Here is a 17,071-nt window from a genome sequence, read left to right as displayed (position 1 = left end):
GGTGCCCCTGTCAGCCGGATGCCAGGGCACTGCAGTCCAAGACCTGCACGCCAAGCTCCCTGTGCCACAGACCCAGGTGCCTCTGAAAGAGCCAACAACAACAAAACAGCATTAAGGCTACTCTCCCCTTCCAGCTCCAACCCAGAGTATTTACGGAAAATCTCACTTCTACCACCCCTCTGGATTGCCTCAGTACTGAACTTCCTCAGCAAAAGCATCAATCACTGTCAGGTTTCCAGAGGTAAAATTGCTATGTGATGATCATGTTGGTGGCATGAAGACTGAATTGAAACCATAGAATGAATCTCAGTGACCTGAACTCAGACTCACTTTCCAGTATCCTAAGAGAAATTGTTTATGATTCTGTTGGCCCTCTTTGGACCCAATGAGATTGCTGCTCCTGTACAAACGTGAGCAGGCCGCTGCTTTAAGGATGTTCTTTTTGATGCTGTTTATAATCCCTACTAGTGATAGGTCCTAATGAACAATAATCAGTTAAAATTACATGTCTATATGTGGTAGCATCTCATAAAAATTTACACAGGAAAGACTGAGTTGTTTAATTTTTAGAGTTTTAGAAAAGTAATGATCTAGTATCTAGAGTCCCTTTGGTGGGTGATAGAAACAAAAAATCTATTTGTGGCTTTAAAAAATACCTTTTGTCCCAGTCCAGCATGATCAAGCTGGTCAAGCTAGACACTGAGTTAGAATTGTGACAAATGAATTCAGGAAACCATCCACTCGCACCCAGTTCTATTTGGCAGCAATAATTAGAAAAATGCATTAGGAAGGAAAGAAGTGTTGTTCCTATCTAACCTGCTTCTACAGAAAGATTCCAGTAAACAGATACTGTTCCACAAATGGCTTCCCTACTATAATTCTGTCCACCCCAAATTCTGGAAGGGCCAGCACAGCCCTAACCGGTTTGGCTCAGTGGATAGAGCGTCGGCCTGCGGACTGAAGGGTCCCAGGTTCGATTCTGGTCAAGGACATGTACCTTGGTTGTGGGCACATCCCCAGTAGGGGGTGTGCAGGAGGCAGCTGATCAATGTTTCTCTCTCGTCGATGTTTCTAACTCTATCCCTCTCCCTTCCTCTCTGTAAAAAAATCAATAAAATATATTTTTTTTAAAAAAGAAAGAAAAGGGCCAGCACACAAATTGTTGGTCAACAATTAGACTATAGTTGTTCAGAGGGAATTGAAAGTCTTTTTATTACATTTTTTTAATCTGGGATATCTTCACTAATCTTTTCTTTTTCTTTTTTTACTGCAATAGTGAAAGAGGGATTTTCCTTATTCAGAGCTGTTATTTAAAGTTGACCTCAATTTACTGTACCTGAGAAGAAACATTCACTGAATTCAACCATTTATTTGACCAAGAAATATTTCTTGAAGATCCACCAGGTGCCAGCACCTTGCCAGAAGCTGAGGATACACAGATGAACACAATAAAAATGGCCCCTGTCCTCAGGAACCACATCCAGAAGACTGAGAACTCCAAGGGTTAGCAGGATCTTTCAGAGGCTGGCCCTCTACCATCTCCTTAGAACCATTTACAACCACTTCTTTTTTGCAGAAGATGATCAAGAAAAGAGCTTTCTTTAACCTTTCTTGGAATGAGCTGAAGTACACATAAACAGATAAATTAAAAATATATTGTCCTGTCCAGCCAGTGTGGCTCAGTGATTGAGTATCGACCTATGAACCAGGAAGTCACGATTCCATTCCCAGCCAGGGCACATGCCTGGGTTGCAGGCTTAATCCCCTATAGGGGGTATGCAGGAGGCAGCCAATCAATGATTCTCTTTCATCATTGATGTTTCTAATCTCTCTCTCCCTCTCCTTTCCTTTCTGAAATCAATAAAAATATATTTAAATATATATATACTAGAGGCCCAGTGCATGAAAATTCATGCACTGGAGTGGAGGGGGGGGGGGTTGTTCCTCAGCCCGACCTGCCCCCTCTCACAGTCCAGGAGCCCTCAGGGGTGGGAGGCAATCCAGAAATCAGGGGATGGCAATGCCCCATCACACCTCTGCTGCTGCCACTGCCAGCTGTGCAAGCCTCGGCCGACCCTGGTTACCTGCACCTCGGGCCGGCCCTGGGCGGCTGGGCAACCACCATCCAAGGCTTGCCTGTGCCTCGGGCTGACCCTGGGTGGCTGGGTAGCCAACATCTGAGTCTTGCCTGCGCCTCAGGCATCGGCTGGCAGCTGCCATCCAAGGCTTGCCTGTGCCTCAGGCCTGCCCTGGGCAGCTGGGGGGCTGAGGGGACTGGGGGACTCCGGAGGCAGGCATGTGGGGCAGGCCCAGCCATGCCGTGCCTGCTGCCCCAGCAGGGCTGAGGGGACTGGGTGCCGCCATCTTCTGGAAGTGGGTGCCTCCATCTTTGAGGGCATGGCAGTCAATTAGCATATTCCCTCCTTATTGGCTGTGGGTGCCACCATCTTTGAGGGCGGGGCAGTCAATTAGCATATCCCTCTTTATTGGCTGTGGACGCTGCCATCTTTGAGGGCAGGGCAGTCAATTAGCATATTCCCTCCTTATTGGCTGTGGGTACTGACATCTTTGTGATGGCATGAGGGTCAATTAGCATATTCCCTCTTTATTAGATGGGACTAGAGGATCAGTGCATGTAATTCATGCACTGGGGGGGCCCTCAGCCCGACTGTGCCCTCTTGCAGTCTGGGAGCCCTCAAGGGAGTGGGCCTAAGTTGTCCGTTGGACATCCTTAGTGCTGCCGCGGAGGCTGGAGAGGTTCCTGCCACCGCCGCTATGCTCGCCAGCCGTGAGCCTGGCTTCTGGCTGAGTGGTGCTCCCCCTATGGGAGCACACTGACCACCAGGGGGCAGCCCCTGCATTGAGCGTCTGCCCCCTGGTGGTCAGTGCACATCATAGTGACCGGTCGTTCTGCCATTCAGTCAATTTGCATATTAGTCTTTTATTATATAGGATATATATATACTGTCCTACATGAGCATTCTCACATTAACATCTCTATTTTAAAAGCTCATGGGAGGAACACACATATTTCTTGCCTTTGGTGTGATGTTCATGAAGCTGAAGAAGTGACCTTAAGGACTCGGCAGTGTCGAACTCCTGAGTGCTCTGGAGGAACTCTTCAGCTTGATCTATTTTAATAGCAAACTGCAACAGAAACACAGGGGAAAGACATTTGAAAAGCCAGAAATCAATATGCCACTTTAATTATATGAATTAATGCCTGGATGACTCTGTATGTGCTTGTGTGTTTGGGTGAGGATGTGTGTTTGTGGAGCATGTGCTGGCTTAGGGTGCTTGTGTGAGGGTGCGCATTCACATGTAGTCAACTTACAAAAAACCAAGGCAAGAATTTTTTTGTCATTCTTTTGCATTCCTTTCATACCTGGAAATATGTCATGTATGCTGAAATAAGCCAACTTGTTTACTATTCAGATGTATGTTTAAATTTTCAACTAAAAGTTTTGTGTCCTATGTCATTAATATAGCCATTTTAATATTATAAGGCAGTTTGTACATGAATTACCACAAAGTTTGCTAGGAGAAACCAACAGAAGTTTGGCTAACCAGTGGTGACATAATTATAAGTAAATTTAACTTAAGAAGCCATTTAGAGGGAAGGTTGAAAAACAGGTTTTTTTCCTCTATAATTAGACCTAGAACTGAAAAAAGCAAGTTTCAAAATAATACATAGTCTAATCCTTTTTCTAAACTTGATCTCAGCCAAAAGGCCAAGAAGCAATGTCTAACCCTGTTTTATATAAAGCCAAATATATATATATATATATATATATATATATATATATATATGTATTTGTAAACTAAGTGGTCTGAGAAGATATACACCAAAGGGTTACATTTATGAGAAGAAATGGGATTGGGTATGGGTTAAGGAACGTAAAAGTTTACATCTATAATTTGTAATTTTGTTTGCATTTTTGTAAATAATTTTATGCATAATTTATATAATAAAATAAGATTTGATGCAGCAATAATGAAAGTTTTCTCCTCCATTTCAAAAAATAAAGAATAGCAATTTGACACCCTAAATAGTGAGGAATATGACTGATCTCTTCTTCTGTGTTTCTCCATGGAGGAAATAGAAAGGGCAGATGCTTGCAGTAATGTTAAAATCCTCAGGAGACTCATCTTAGAAACAAGCTTTAGAAAAGGGCAAAACATCCTTGGTTATGCTATTATAGTATTTCATAGTAGCAGACAAAGAGCTGGTTTGTTTTAACACTAAAATTCAAAGGTAATTATTATACTTTATTAGAGCATTTAATCAACATGTTCACCTTTGGACCAAGTGTAGGAATAAACTCATTAAGGCAAAGTATCATGTTGAAAGACAAAATCCTATCACAGTGCTGGTCTTCCTATTCAAGATTTTTCCAAACTATCATTTTAAATTTAGTGATTTCCAATATTTTTATACAACTATTTGATTAACAATATTTGTGTTATGCCTGGCCAGCGTGGCTCAGTGGTTGAGCATCGACCCATGTACCCAGGAAATCCCGGTTCAATTCCTGGTCAGGGCATATGCCTGGGTTGCAAGCAAGATTCCTAGTGTGGGGCATGCAGGAGGCAGCCGATCAATCATGCTCTCTCATCATTGATGTTTCTCTCTCTCTCTCCCTCTCCCTTCCTCTCTGAAATCAATAAAAATATATTTTTTAAAAATCTGTGTTATGATCATTGCAATAGCCATATAAGACCCAGTTATAAATGGCATGGAATGATGAAAAACTAATGAGCATGTCTCCTTTGGAAATACAGGGCAGGCCTCCACCACCCTGTCAGAACCTGATGGACACCTGCCATTGTCACTGAGGGACAATGTTTCTAAATTGAAACACTATGTCTGAGAAGAGAAAAACCTTTCTGATGATTAAGTCTATGAGCCAGAAACTGTCCTTTGATGATTATCAACCATGCAATAAATCATTTGTAGTTCTAAAGAACTCTTGAATGCACATAGTTCAATAAGGGAATCCCACCCACACATCATTTACATCTCTAATGCATTCCATTTCTAATAACTGATTTTAAAGACATTCTTTAAGCAGAAACTTCAAAGAAAAATAAAAAAACAAAAACCCTATACGTTATTTGTTGTTGTTTTTTTTCCCCTGTAGAACATTACAAAAAGTTTTGGAGTCACTATATTTCAGAGCTTGTTATGTTAAATTTTAAAAATAAACAATTTTACTCAGAAAAAAAACTTCCCTAAAATACTATTAAGTGTTATCTTATGGATATTTTATTTTCTTCCCTTTTCTGCTTTCTGTGGCTTGTACAGAATAGAAATGGTGATGGGGAAATTTTTTGAAAGCTCTATTCTTAATGTCACTCTTTTTTTTTAATCACTAATGAAAATTGCCTTGGCATTCACAAGGAGCAGGGAAGATGATGTAGGAGTTTGCCTTCAGCTAAGTATGAAGTTGTCCACAAAATTGGAAGCAAAAAATTCAAGAAACAATTAGCCATTTCACTAGGAATCAGAGTTTCTGGTTGAATTACAGGTTAACTTAGTACTTCTTTTTATTTTATGTAGTACATAAGAGTCATTTCTCATCATAGAGAAAATCAGGAAGCATAAGTGCTACTACACAGTGAGAAACAAATATTCAGCCTAGTGTTTAAAAATGATAATTTCTTGTGCTCAAATGAGCTGAATGTAAAGGCAGTTGACACCAATACCCCACTTACTTAGATAGAATAAATCAAATGTATCTATAATTTGACCTCTATGGGTATATTTCACCTGGTTATTTCTTTTCAGAAAAGAAAACTGTGCATAGAACCTTTTCCCAAGATGATCTGTAAAATGAATTGTGAGTTGGGCTTCTGAGTGCAAATTGTGGAAAACAAACTTTCAGAGTTAGAAGGTTTTTGTTCCTCCTTTTAACTTTTAATGGAGTTCGTGATGCATGAGATTGTCTACCCCAATTTTTATGTTCTATTACTAATCTTCTTTCCTTCATTATTTTGAATTTAAGCCCTGAATTTCCAGTTTGGAAATGTCATATTTTTCAAAGCTCATGCTTTATCATAATGAAGCAGAGCTCTCACATCAAAATGAATGTACTGCCACTTGACAGAGAAGTTAAAAGTGAAATTTCCAATAACTGTCTCATACCAAACATAACATGTCTTTTGATGTTGTTCTTTGAGCCTCACATTTTGAAATTGGGAATCTCAAAAAAATTGCAGAATTTAAGAAAAAATCATGGGGGAAATGACCTTCTTAGGCCCAGGACTTTTCCTTCCCTTACGTTTTAATGAGTTCAAGCCATAGGAACTCAAAGCTATGCCTTTAAAAAGTACTTTATGAAATGCTATGCTTATAAGTCAGACATTCTGTGGAATATTCTGCAATTCCCTTTGCATAAGCAGCAGACCTTTCAATCAACAACTTTTAGTCAATAAGAACACTTTCCACCACCATTTCCTATTAATCCTATAATCAGGGAAAATTGTTTGATTTAGTAATTATGTTAGTGTTTTCTACACAGGGAAATATATCATAATGACTTATAAGAGTTCCCATTTTCACTTAATATTTTACTTAATATTAATGAACTATACTTAGTTTTTAAACATTTGAAGGCCTACATTTAAAATATTAATATTTATCCTCTGACAAACAAAAAATTAGTTGTTATGTATATATATATATATATATATATACATATATATATATATACACACATACATATATATGTATACACATACATATATATATTTACAATATCTTGGTTATTCTGCCATTTTTTGCAATGTCTATTTGCAGAAATAAACTATTTTCAGGAGTGCTATTCATTTGCTGTGTTACAGAGAAGGGAGACTTTTTAAAAAGAATACAAACCTCCAAGGCACTTTCAAAAAATTCAGAGGTCAACCTGAGGAGCTCCCTTCTTCTTTCAAGCATGGAGACCAGGGCTGCCCATGCTTCGCCCAGGGTGCTGGCCATGGCATCATACACCTGACTCTGATCCTTGTTCTCTTCAGCTGTCTTGTCTGCTTCCTGCAGGAGTTCCCATACCCGATCTTCCAAAGCCTAAGTCCAGGGAAAAAACAAGGTATAAGGCAGAGGGCCAGCCAATGTAAAAATACAGCATCACATTTCAAACACTTGGATATTTGAAACTGTATGTGGTGCAGGAAGGTCTAGAAGAGAATTTATAAACTCCGATTGCTATGCAGGCAGGCAGATCAAGCAGGCATGATGGAGCAGTGGAGATTATGGTAAACCAGGGGGCATGCCAGGCTGAAGGCATTCACATCTATTGTTCAAACACTAGCGATTTATCAAAGGTGCACATCTACATTCCCAGGGGTACAGAATATTGTGTTAACCTCACATTACAAAAAAAAAAAGGCTGCCCAGCCTGTGTTGCTCAGTGGTTGAGCATCAACTCATAAACCAGAAGGTCACATGACAGTTTTAAACATGTTGGTGCTTAACAACAGAGCATTAAAATATGTAAGTAAAAACTGACATAACTATAAGGAGAAATAGACAAAGCTACCATTATAGTTGGAGACTTCAACATATCTCCATCAATAACTGAAATATCCAGCAAGCAGAAAATTATTAAGGATATAGATATAAACAACATCCCCAGTCAACTGAGTCTAACTGACATCTATAGACTACTATATCCAACAACAGAGAAACACATTCTTCTCCAGCTCACGTGAAACATTTACTATGATTAACTATCTGCTGATTTTTACCTAGGCTTTTTCAAATGAATTTTACTTTTTTACTTATATATTCCTATATGTTTTGAATTGTTTATGAAAAGATATTATTTTTATCATAGGAGGAAATAGGATGTTCATTTTTGCAACTATGTAAAAGAGACCTATTCAGAAAAACATGCCATTGCTATACTGAAATAGCGGACCCGAGTTATTTCCAATTAAAATTCTAGAACAGTTTTTTTTTTTCCTTCCTTAGACTTTCAAATTATATCCTCAGACATAAACATTTCAACTATATTATTATTCCCGGCTATTTGCTGTCTCTTTCTGTAAAAGGATTATACCCTGATGCCTTCTAACATCAGACTTGTCCATGTGACTTGCTTAGACTAATGAAATGTAAACAGTTTTGTGTGCTACTTCTGAACAGACGTTTTAAGAACCGATGAGGACCCTATCATGAAGATATGAAAAACTGAATTGTAATTAGCATGAAGCAAACATGTAATGTAAGAAATAAAATCTGTGACTATGAGCCACTGCCGTTGGGGGATTATTTGTTACCCTACGATTGCCAGATAGATTGACAAATGTAAAATCATTTGTTAGACATTATACATTCAAGGTTCTCTTGTGCTTAATACAGAAGGAAAATAATTCATAATGCAACAAAACAAAATATCTAGACCAGAGCCTGACAATCTCATAGCTAACTCAAAAAAGTCTCAGGCAGATTGTGTTGGACATGCCAATGAGTTCTTCAGAGACATCGACTGAATATGTGTCATCTCTGTTCTCTTTGGTTTTTAGGCTAAAACAAACTGATGATTATCTAAATTGCCAAGAGAGATAGACCAAATGCATATACTTTCTGTGTTTTTTTAAATATATTTTTATTGATTTCAGAGAGGAAGAGAGAGGGAGAGAGAAAGATAAAAACAACAATGATGAGAGAGAATCATTGATCGGCTGCCTCCTGCACACCCCACTGGGGATCAAGCCCACAACCCAGGCATGTGCCCTGACCAGGAACCGAACCATTACCTCCTGGTTCATAGGTCAACACTCAACCACTGAGCCATGCTGGCCATGCGCATTTTCTTTCTTATACAGTTATTTGAGAGCATGATATCTAGGCATTTCCTTCCTCTGTGAGAAGCTTTAGATTACCTTAAGACCTGATTAATTTTGTATTGTGCATGTGTTTCACTTCATACTTTTTATCAGTGGAATAACTTAGCCTCAGTTTCCACATATAATAGCCCAAGAATATGTAAGGAAAAGAAAAAGATTATATTAGGAGTTTTAATTTTAAGATATGTCATTTGTATGACAAAGACTATAGTAAGAAATAAAATTAGGAGAACTTAATAATTTCATGCTGGAGATGCAGAAGAGAATAAGAAATAATAGGCATTGAATTCATTCTAGAGCAAAAAGCAAGTGAACACTTAACCTTTTAGTGATATTTTTCAGATTTGACATGAAGGTGATAAAATAAATCTGAAGTTGGTTATTTCCATGGCTAATAAGGTTGTTTCTGGAAATATTTTTATATAGAATTCTTTCAGCCCTCTTAAACACATATGACTTAGTTCTTCTTAATACTGTTCTTTTCCCACTTAAGTGACACTTTATAAATAAGTGATGCAGAGGTTTTGGGGGCAAGCAGCTTGGAGCACTACAATACTGGCTTCCAATATTTCCCATGACCTCCAATATGAACTGCAAAATGTTCTATTCTCTGGAATTCCAAGGCTAGAACATGATTGCAGAACTCTCTGGGTTTAATTTGGTGCAAGTTGCACTTTCTTGGAGATTTTTCTTCAAGAAAGCCAGCAGACATTTTGCTTTAAGGATTGGCAGAGAACAGCTCTAACTTCTCTTGGAATTTAGATTACTCTTGGGTGCTGGGACCAGAGGCCAAGTGCAGTTCAATGTTCCCCAGGGCCTACCAAACACCATCTGAAATACTGGAGGAGAGAGGGATTCAAACAGAGTGAACTATGCAGGATTCATAGAGCAGGAATATTTTTCAGCCAATCCCAAATCTCAGCATAATGATCAACTGAAGTGTATTTCTGTGAGATTCCTGAAATGGAGCATGATCTGAACCCAAAGCCAAAATACAGCATCTGGGTGTTTGATATACAACATGTGAGTCTCTGTGATATGTCTTCAGCTTTGGTAAAGGTGTTTGGGAGGCTTTTAGTTCTTTAAGTGTTCGATTTCCTACGGTTGGCCATGTATCATGTCACCCTATTGGTCAGGCCTTCCCTTCTCAATCTGATGTCATACATATGCTGCCTGCACTGAGGAAATACTGTTCTATTTTATTGCCCATTGCTGAACCCCCAACAAGATTAGCTCTTTCTCCCCACCACCGCCACAAGTAATAGGATATCATCATTTAGACAGCCTGAAACACAAATGCAAGTCATGTACTAATAGGGAGGGCTAGAGGGCATAAGACCCCATGCATGCTCAAAATAATGATTTCAAGTCTGTAAAGGAAACACAAAAACGTAAGTTCTATCTGGCTCAGATTTATGACTCCAACACCTATCACTGGTTTTCAACAATAAATGCCCCCAAACGAGTGTTTGAAAACATGTTGAGGCATTTTTAGTTGTGACAATGTGTTTGTGTGGCTTGTGGGGGAGGGGGTTGATGAAGGATTGTCCCACCAATCAGCAACCCTACTGAGAAACACGGACTGCACTGCACATAGTAGGGGCTTAATAAATGTTCGTGGTCGAACTTGTGGAAGAGGTCTAAGAAGTTTTTTTCCCTTTCTCTTAAAAATCATTTAGTTTTATTTCACAGGCTGTTAGAGGAGAGTTGAAAGGCCAATTGTTTCCATCTGACATCATCTTCAGGAAGCACAACCCAGCACCATCCTGGAGTAGCACAACCCAGCACGATCCTAGAGTATCAGCACTCCATTCCTTTTGGAACAAACCTTTCCGTAGTTATTAGAAAAAGTTTTCTTGGACTGGACCAAAATTTACCTCCTCATTCTCTAGATTGCAACACATTCCAGCTTTCTAATAGTGAAAAACTGCTGACAACACCTTACACGTCTTCTCTCTCTCTCTCGTCTTATTTAACAGTCCTGAAGAGTTCCTTCAAAAGTGCACAGGATTTACATACTATAAAAATTAAAAGCAGCAAGCTGGAGGATATGATTTTGAACAGTTGAAGCGAGCCTGGTGCTTCACTCCATCTCTTCCAACTGCCTCTCTCAGATGCTGTCAGCTATAGATGGAGTTACTGTCTAAATGGAGGGAAGAAGCTCTTCCAGCTTGAAGACTATAAAAAATCATTAGGCCAAAAGGTGAATTAGTATCTGAAAACACATCTAAAAGAGAAGAAATCTCCTTTTGCCATGTCTTATTTATCATTGCAGTCATAATACTTCAATACAATTAGTATTTGTATCGTCTATTACAATTAAAAATTTTATTATCACTAGAGTATTTATAACATCCTCAATCAACAGGCATCTGTAGAAACTATTTCACTTAAATGGAAAATGTGTTTTCTATCCTCCAGTGAAGCTAAAACCAAACTGTCACTTGTTCAAATACAATAATAATCTCAATGACTCTGTTGGTTCAGAGAAGGTAACACCTAATGGAATCTGAAGTTATTCAAGAAGGTAGTCATTCATCCATGCTCTCCTTCATTCAGCAAGAATTTATCAATCATCTCTTAAATGGTACAAATTGTGTTAATAGATATAAAAAATTGAGAAGGGGTACATCTAGTTATGATTGTGTTGTTTTCCTTTCTTTCTTAATACTCATCCACTTCTCATACCTGCATGGCTTCCATCCCCACCATCTTACTGAAATACATATTCTTGTATTCGTCACAATGACCTCATATTTGTCAAGGCCAACAATCCTCATTTAATCACTTCTTTGTGATTAATACTGTTATGTGCTCCTTAAATGTTTTCCCTTTCATTTGTTTTTAGTACACTCTGCTTTTCCTTCTGTGCTTTGGCTCTCTTTCACAGATGCACTTTCTCTGCCTATTTTTAAATGCCTAGTTGTTCCAGGAGACAATTGTCTTTGCTCTTTTCTTCTCATTTAACAAGTGAGTGTCAGGGGAGGGGCTGAGGAAACTATATCAAAACCAACTGTGTGACTTTTTCAAACTATACTTAGCTTCTTCCACAAGTTCTAATGTGGTCCTGGGGACAGAGGGCAAGTGACCCCAACGTTTGAATGGACTATCACAATGAGCCACTACTACTAATTAGATTGGCTCCATCTAATACATAGGAGGGTGGGGTGGAGAAGAAAGAGTAAGCATCATAGTTCCACACCTCTTTCCAAGTGAATGCATAAATGTTTCAATGGCTTCCCATGGATTTTAAGATAAAATTCAAAGTGCAAGCATAGTAAGATACTCAGTGCTTGATTCCTTTCTAATCTTACTTTGCTCTTTCCCTCACACTGTTCTTTAGCCTTCTGAAATTCTTGTGGTTCCCTGACACTCATGCAGCCTAATCTTTATGCTACAACCCAGAATGCTCTTCTTTCTTGCCTTGCACTCTTCCCACTCCCTCCTGTGCCTCACCTATGCCTAAATAATTCCTTACCATCCTTCAAGACACTGTTCAGGGGTTAACTCTTTTAACAAGCCTTCCCTTACCCTCATCCTCTTTGGGTCTTGGGTATTTGTCCCTCTAAAATGCCTTTCACTATCATAGCAATTGTTATAGTGAGTTAATTTCTTAATTTTCTGATTATGAAAGTAATGTCAGTTCATAATTCCATATTAAAAATGGAAGAAATTTTTAAAAATAAAAATTACCTATAATTCCAATGGCCAGAGATAATCACCATTATTATTCACATGGTTTTACGTAAACACACACACAGTGTTAATCTTGTTAAGGAGCCACATCATTCCATTGTAAACTGGAGAAACCCATCTTGCAAATGAGCTTTCACTTCCTATTTATGACTTTCTGTGTGAGGTGGGTGGTCACCCCGCTCCCTTTCTGTCCCTGAAGAGTTAAACATACTGGGTTCCCACCTCTCCAGTCTTCTCTAAACCCCTTAGACCTTCAAGCCCTGCCACCTGCTTTGAAATATAACACAGCCCTCCCTTCACCTTGGTGCCATCTTTAAATGTTAAGGAAGTGGCAGTTGGGTTACACAAAATATCACAAAGAAAAATTAGACACTGTCTGAGGTGCAAAAAAAATCATTCAATATATGTTCAAAGTCTAAAGAAAAATAAATAAATTTCTTATCCCTTGGGGGGAAAAGGACATTTTCAGACTTAAAAAAAAAAATCTGTTCTCAGATTGAAGAAACCTCAGGGCAGTCATCAAATAAAACACTGAGATTAATTGACAAAAACAGTAATAATGTGTTTTGTTTTTTTAAGCTTGTTGTTAAACAGAGCAAAATGGAATGCCCAGTTTACGGGTAAGCAGACTTTATGTTGACAATGAGATATGGAGCTTCTAAGATGAGCCATCCATAAAAAATGGCTTGCCTCAGGACTCGGTCAAGGCCAGCTTAATTTAAGTTTTCCTCTCCCACTTGGTTAGTTATTAAACTCAGGAAAGTATTTTGGAATTGGATCTGAGAAAAAGACACTCTGGCAAACATCATAAAGTTGGTTATTTAAAGAGATGCTAAAAGGCACTCCTTTCCCTTTGGGCCCCCAAAAAATAGGAAACCAAAGATATTTTGTGATACTTAAAAATGCACTCTGTCTTTTTAAGTGTAGCTTTGAAATCGCTGGTTTTAAGTATAGCATATTTTATGGACATTACACCACCTCAACTGCCATGCAGAGCACAAAAAGGATTATGAATTTTCTCTTCAGTGGAGCATTAAATGGTCCCCTGAATAGCAATTTTCCAAAAGAGCAAATACATGTTATATAGACTGCATATGTTTTCCCAACACTGCAGAGTCTACCTGTAACACAGACTGAGAGATACAGGTAGAGTCTCCAGTTCATGGGAATAATCTCAGGTTTACCACTAAACTGAAGACAATTTAGGATACTTGAAAGCAATTAATGAAAATTTTGGAAGACTTTGAAAATATTAGTTAAGTTATATTATTTTTGTTAGTTCTCTTCCACATAACACCACAGATCTGTTTTGGTTTTTGCTGCTCTTTTTAACTAGAATACTTTGCACTTTCTTTTTTTTTTTTTTTTTTTGCCTATCCCAAACCTGCTAGCTTTCACGTCCAATTCCAGAGCCGCCATCTCCATGACACCCTTCTATTCACTGCAGCCAAAAAGCAGTTTCTCCTTCCTCCATATTCCTTTCTCATTTTATTTCCACCTTTCTAATGTGGATGTTATATTTCACTGCATAATATAATTGCAAATGAGCAAGTTTTAAAGTAGGTGGATGATTAACTAGACAAGAGCAAGGACTAGCTTATCCAGTTTTGTATGCCCTTCCAGACAGTATGATATTTATTTTTTTAAGTTATTTGGGATGAATTAACTGAAAAAAGTAATAGCAAAAGAAGTAAAATCAAGTGCTTTAAATCCATATTTGGAAATGGGTCGTTAAATATTTTTTCCTGATAATAATTCCTTAAGAGCAAATATCCAGTTTTCCATAGATCATAAGGTCCCAAAGCCAGACCACACCCTTCTCCCTTTGGCCTCTCCTGGCTCTAAGTTCAGGTCTCTGTGCTTTCTCCATGTTTTGCATGATTTCAAAATATAACTGTGTCCTACGAGCCAATGTTACAAGTTTATATGGTTCTGTCTACTTGTCATTAGAAGACAAAAGCCTATTTGGATCATAACACTTAATACTCCCAAATATTTCTGTCATCTTATGGGTCTCCCTAGAGACCCATAAATATATTCACAGTCTATACTACTAATAAGCAAAGCACTTTATATATATTTTAAAATACTGCCATAACCTTTACTTCATACATGTAGAACATTAATGTTGAGAGAGAATCACTCATTAGAAAGACCTATTGATACCAGGGCATCACTACTGTACTCTTAGATTGCTCATTACCACACTTTGTTTAGGGATTGTGTGGGGAGGGGCATACTTACTAAAATAAAGGGGTAGTAGAAGGAGATCTTGGTGGTGAAGGAATCTTCTGTATGTTGACAGCAGAGGTGGTTACATTAATCTACTCATTATAAAATAACACAGAGCTGTGCACATACATTATACCAATATCAAATTTCTTCCAATGGTTGTAACCTACAATTATGATGTTTTTATATTACATCGTAATTGTATAGGTTACAACCATTGGAAGAAACTGAGCAAAAGGTACACAGATCCTTTGTGAATAAACTTTGCAGTCTCCTATGAATCTAAAATTATTTCTAAACATATTTTAAAAATTAAAATATCCTATCTAATAAAAGAGTAATATGCAAATTGACCATACCTCTGCTACACCCATAAGCCACGCCCACAAGCCATGCCCACAAGCCAATCAGGAACAAATATGCAAATAAACCCAACCAAGATAGCTGCAGCCACAGAGAGCAGGAGGGAGGCTTGGGTTTCCTGGCAATGGAGGAAGCCAAGCTTTCTGCCTGCACTTGCCGGCCTAGGCCTCCACTCAAGGCTACAAAGTTTCAATGATAGAAGATAAATAAAGCCCAACAGAAATGGCGGCAGCCATGGAGCTGGAGAGAGCAGGAGGCTAGGGTTGCCTGCGGCGATGGAGGAAGCCAAGCTTCTGCAGCCCTGGCCTGCTTTGGCCTCCGCTTAAGGCTACAAAGTTTCAATTACAGAAGATACATAAATCCCAACAGAAATGGCTGCTGCCATGGAGTGAGCAGAAGGCTTGGCTCCACTCCAGGCTACAAAGTTTCAATTGTAGAAGATAAATAAATCCCAGATCCCAGGGCCTCTGCTTGGGTCGCTGTGGGGGGGGAGGGGCATGGCCGGCCTGCACACCACCACAGGCCCCTCGCCCAGGCCGCCCCACGCCCCAAGGGAACCCCACCCTGATCCAGGACAGCATTCAGGGCAAACCAGCTGGCCCCCACCCATGCACCAGGCCTCTATCCTATCTAATAAAAGAGTAATATGCATATTGACCATCACTCCAACACACAAGATGGCTTCCCCCATGTGGACACAAGATGGCCACCACAAGATGGCCAGCAGGGGAGGGCAGTTGGGAGGAACCAGGCCTGCAAGGGAGGGCAGTTGTGGGTGATCAGGCCAGCAGGGGGGGGCAGTTGGGAGGGACCAGGCCTGCAAGGAGGACAGTTGGGGGAGATCAAGCCTGCAGGGGAGGACAGTGAGGGGTGACCCTGCCAGCAGAGGAGGGAAGTTGGGGGTGACTGGGTCTGCAGGGAAGGGCAATTGGGGGGTACCAGGCCTGCAGGGGAGGGCAGTTAGGGGTGACCAGGCCTGCAGGGGAAGGCAGTTAGAGGCAAACAGGCTGGCAGGGGAGCAGTTAGGCATCAATCAGGCTGGCAGGGGAGTGGTTAGGGGGTGATCAGGCTGGCAGGCAGAAGCAGTTAGGGGCAATCAGGAAGGCAAGCAGGCGAGCAGTTGGGAGCCAGCAGTCCTGGATTGTGAGAGGGATGTCCGACTGCCCACTGGGATCGGGCCTAAATGGGCACTCGGACATCCCTCAAGGGGTCCCAGATTGGAGAGGGTGCAGGCTGGGCTGAGGGACACTCCCCCAACCCCCGTGAATGAATTTCATGCACCAGGCCTCTAGTATAAAAATAAAATAAAATCTTGTAACTAAGTTAAACTGGATGGAGTGCAATGACAATAAGCATATATGGCACTCTTCTGGGCATCTGGGACTATATTGTTGCCCCATATTTACTTTTTATGCTACTTTTCATGTTATCTGTCTTCCTCTGAGGATTGTAAGTTTCAAGAGGGTGGAGACTTTTGTCTGTTTTCTTCACTGTTGAATCCCAAGAATTTAGATCAATGCTTGCATATATAATCCTATCTAATAAAGAGGGAATATGCTAATTGACCATAACACCCTCACAAAGATGGTGGCGCCCACAGCCAATAAGGAGGGAATATGCTAATTGACCACCACGCTCTCAAAGATGGCGACACCCACAGCCAAAAGATGGCGGTGCCCAGTCCCCTCAGCCCCTCCAGGGTGGCAAGCACACGGCATGACTGGGCCTGCCCCCAGGCAGGTCTGGCAACCTCCACATGCCTGCCTCAGGAGTCCCCTAGGCCCCTCACTCCCCCAGCTGCCCAGGGCCAGCCCAAGGTGCAGGCAAGCCTCAGATGGCGGCTACCCAGCCGCCCAGGGCTGCCTGAGGCTCAGGTAACCAGGGCCATCCGAGGCTTGCACTGCCAGCAGTGGCAGCAGCAGAGGTGTGA

The 17,071-nt window shown here is 40.2% G+C and overlaps 1 protein-coding gene across 2 annotated transcripts in view; it reads right to left on the bottom strand.

Annotated features, from left to right (window-relative positions):
• The window catches only part of CCDC141 (coiled-coil domain containing 141), a 182,894-nt gene that overhangs the window by 141,461 nt on the left and 24,362 nt on the right, over nucleotides 1-17,071 (bottom strand). For both annotated transcript variants that reach the window (XM_080669118.1, XM_080669119.1), the window contains exons 3-4: nucleotides 6,875-7,066; nucleotides 3,039-3,147 (exon numbers count right to left, since the gene is read on the bottom strand). In XM_080669118.1, coding sequence (XP_080525244.1) covers nucleotides 3,039-3,147; nucleotides 6,875-7,066 — 301 coding nt within the window. The remainder of the gene's footprint in view (nucleotides 1-3,038; nucleotides 3,148-6,874; nucleotides 7,067-17,071) is intronic.

Source organism: Plecotus auritus (genome assembly GCF_963455305.1).
Source record: "Plecotus auritus genome assembly, chromosome: 5".
NCBI classification, from domain to species: Eukaryota; Metazoa; Chordata; class Mammalia; order Chiroptera; family Vespertilionidae; genus Plecotus; species Plecotus auritus.
The sequence above is the reverse complement of the archived record's forward strand: the minus strand, read 5'-3'. Positions and strand labels throughout refer to the sequence as shown.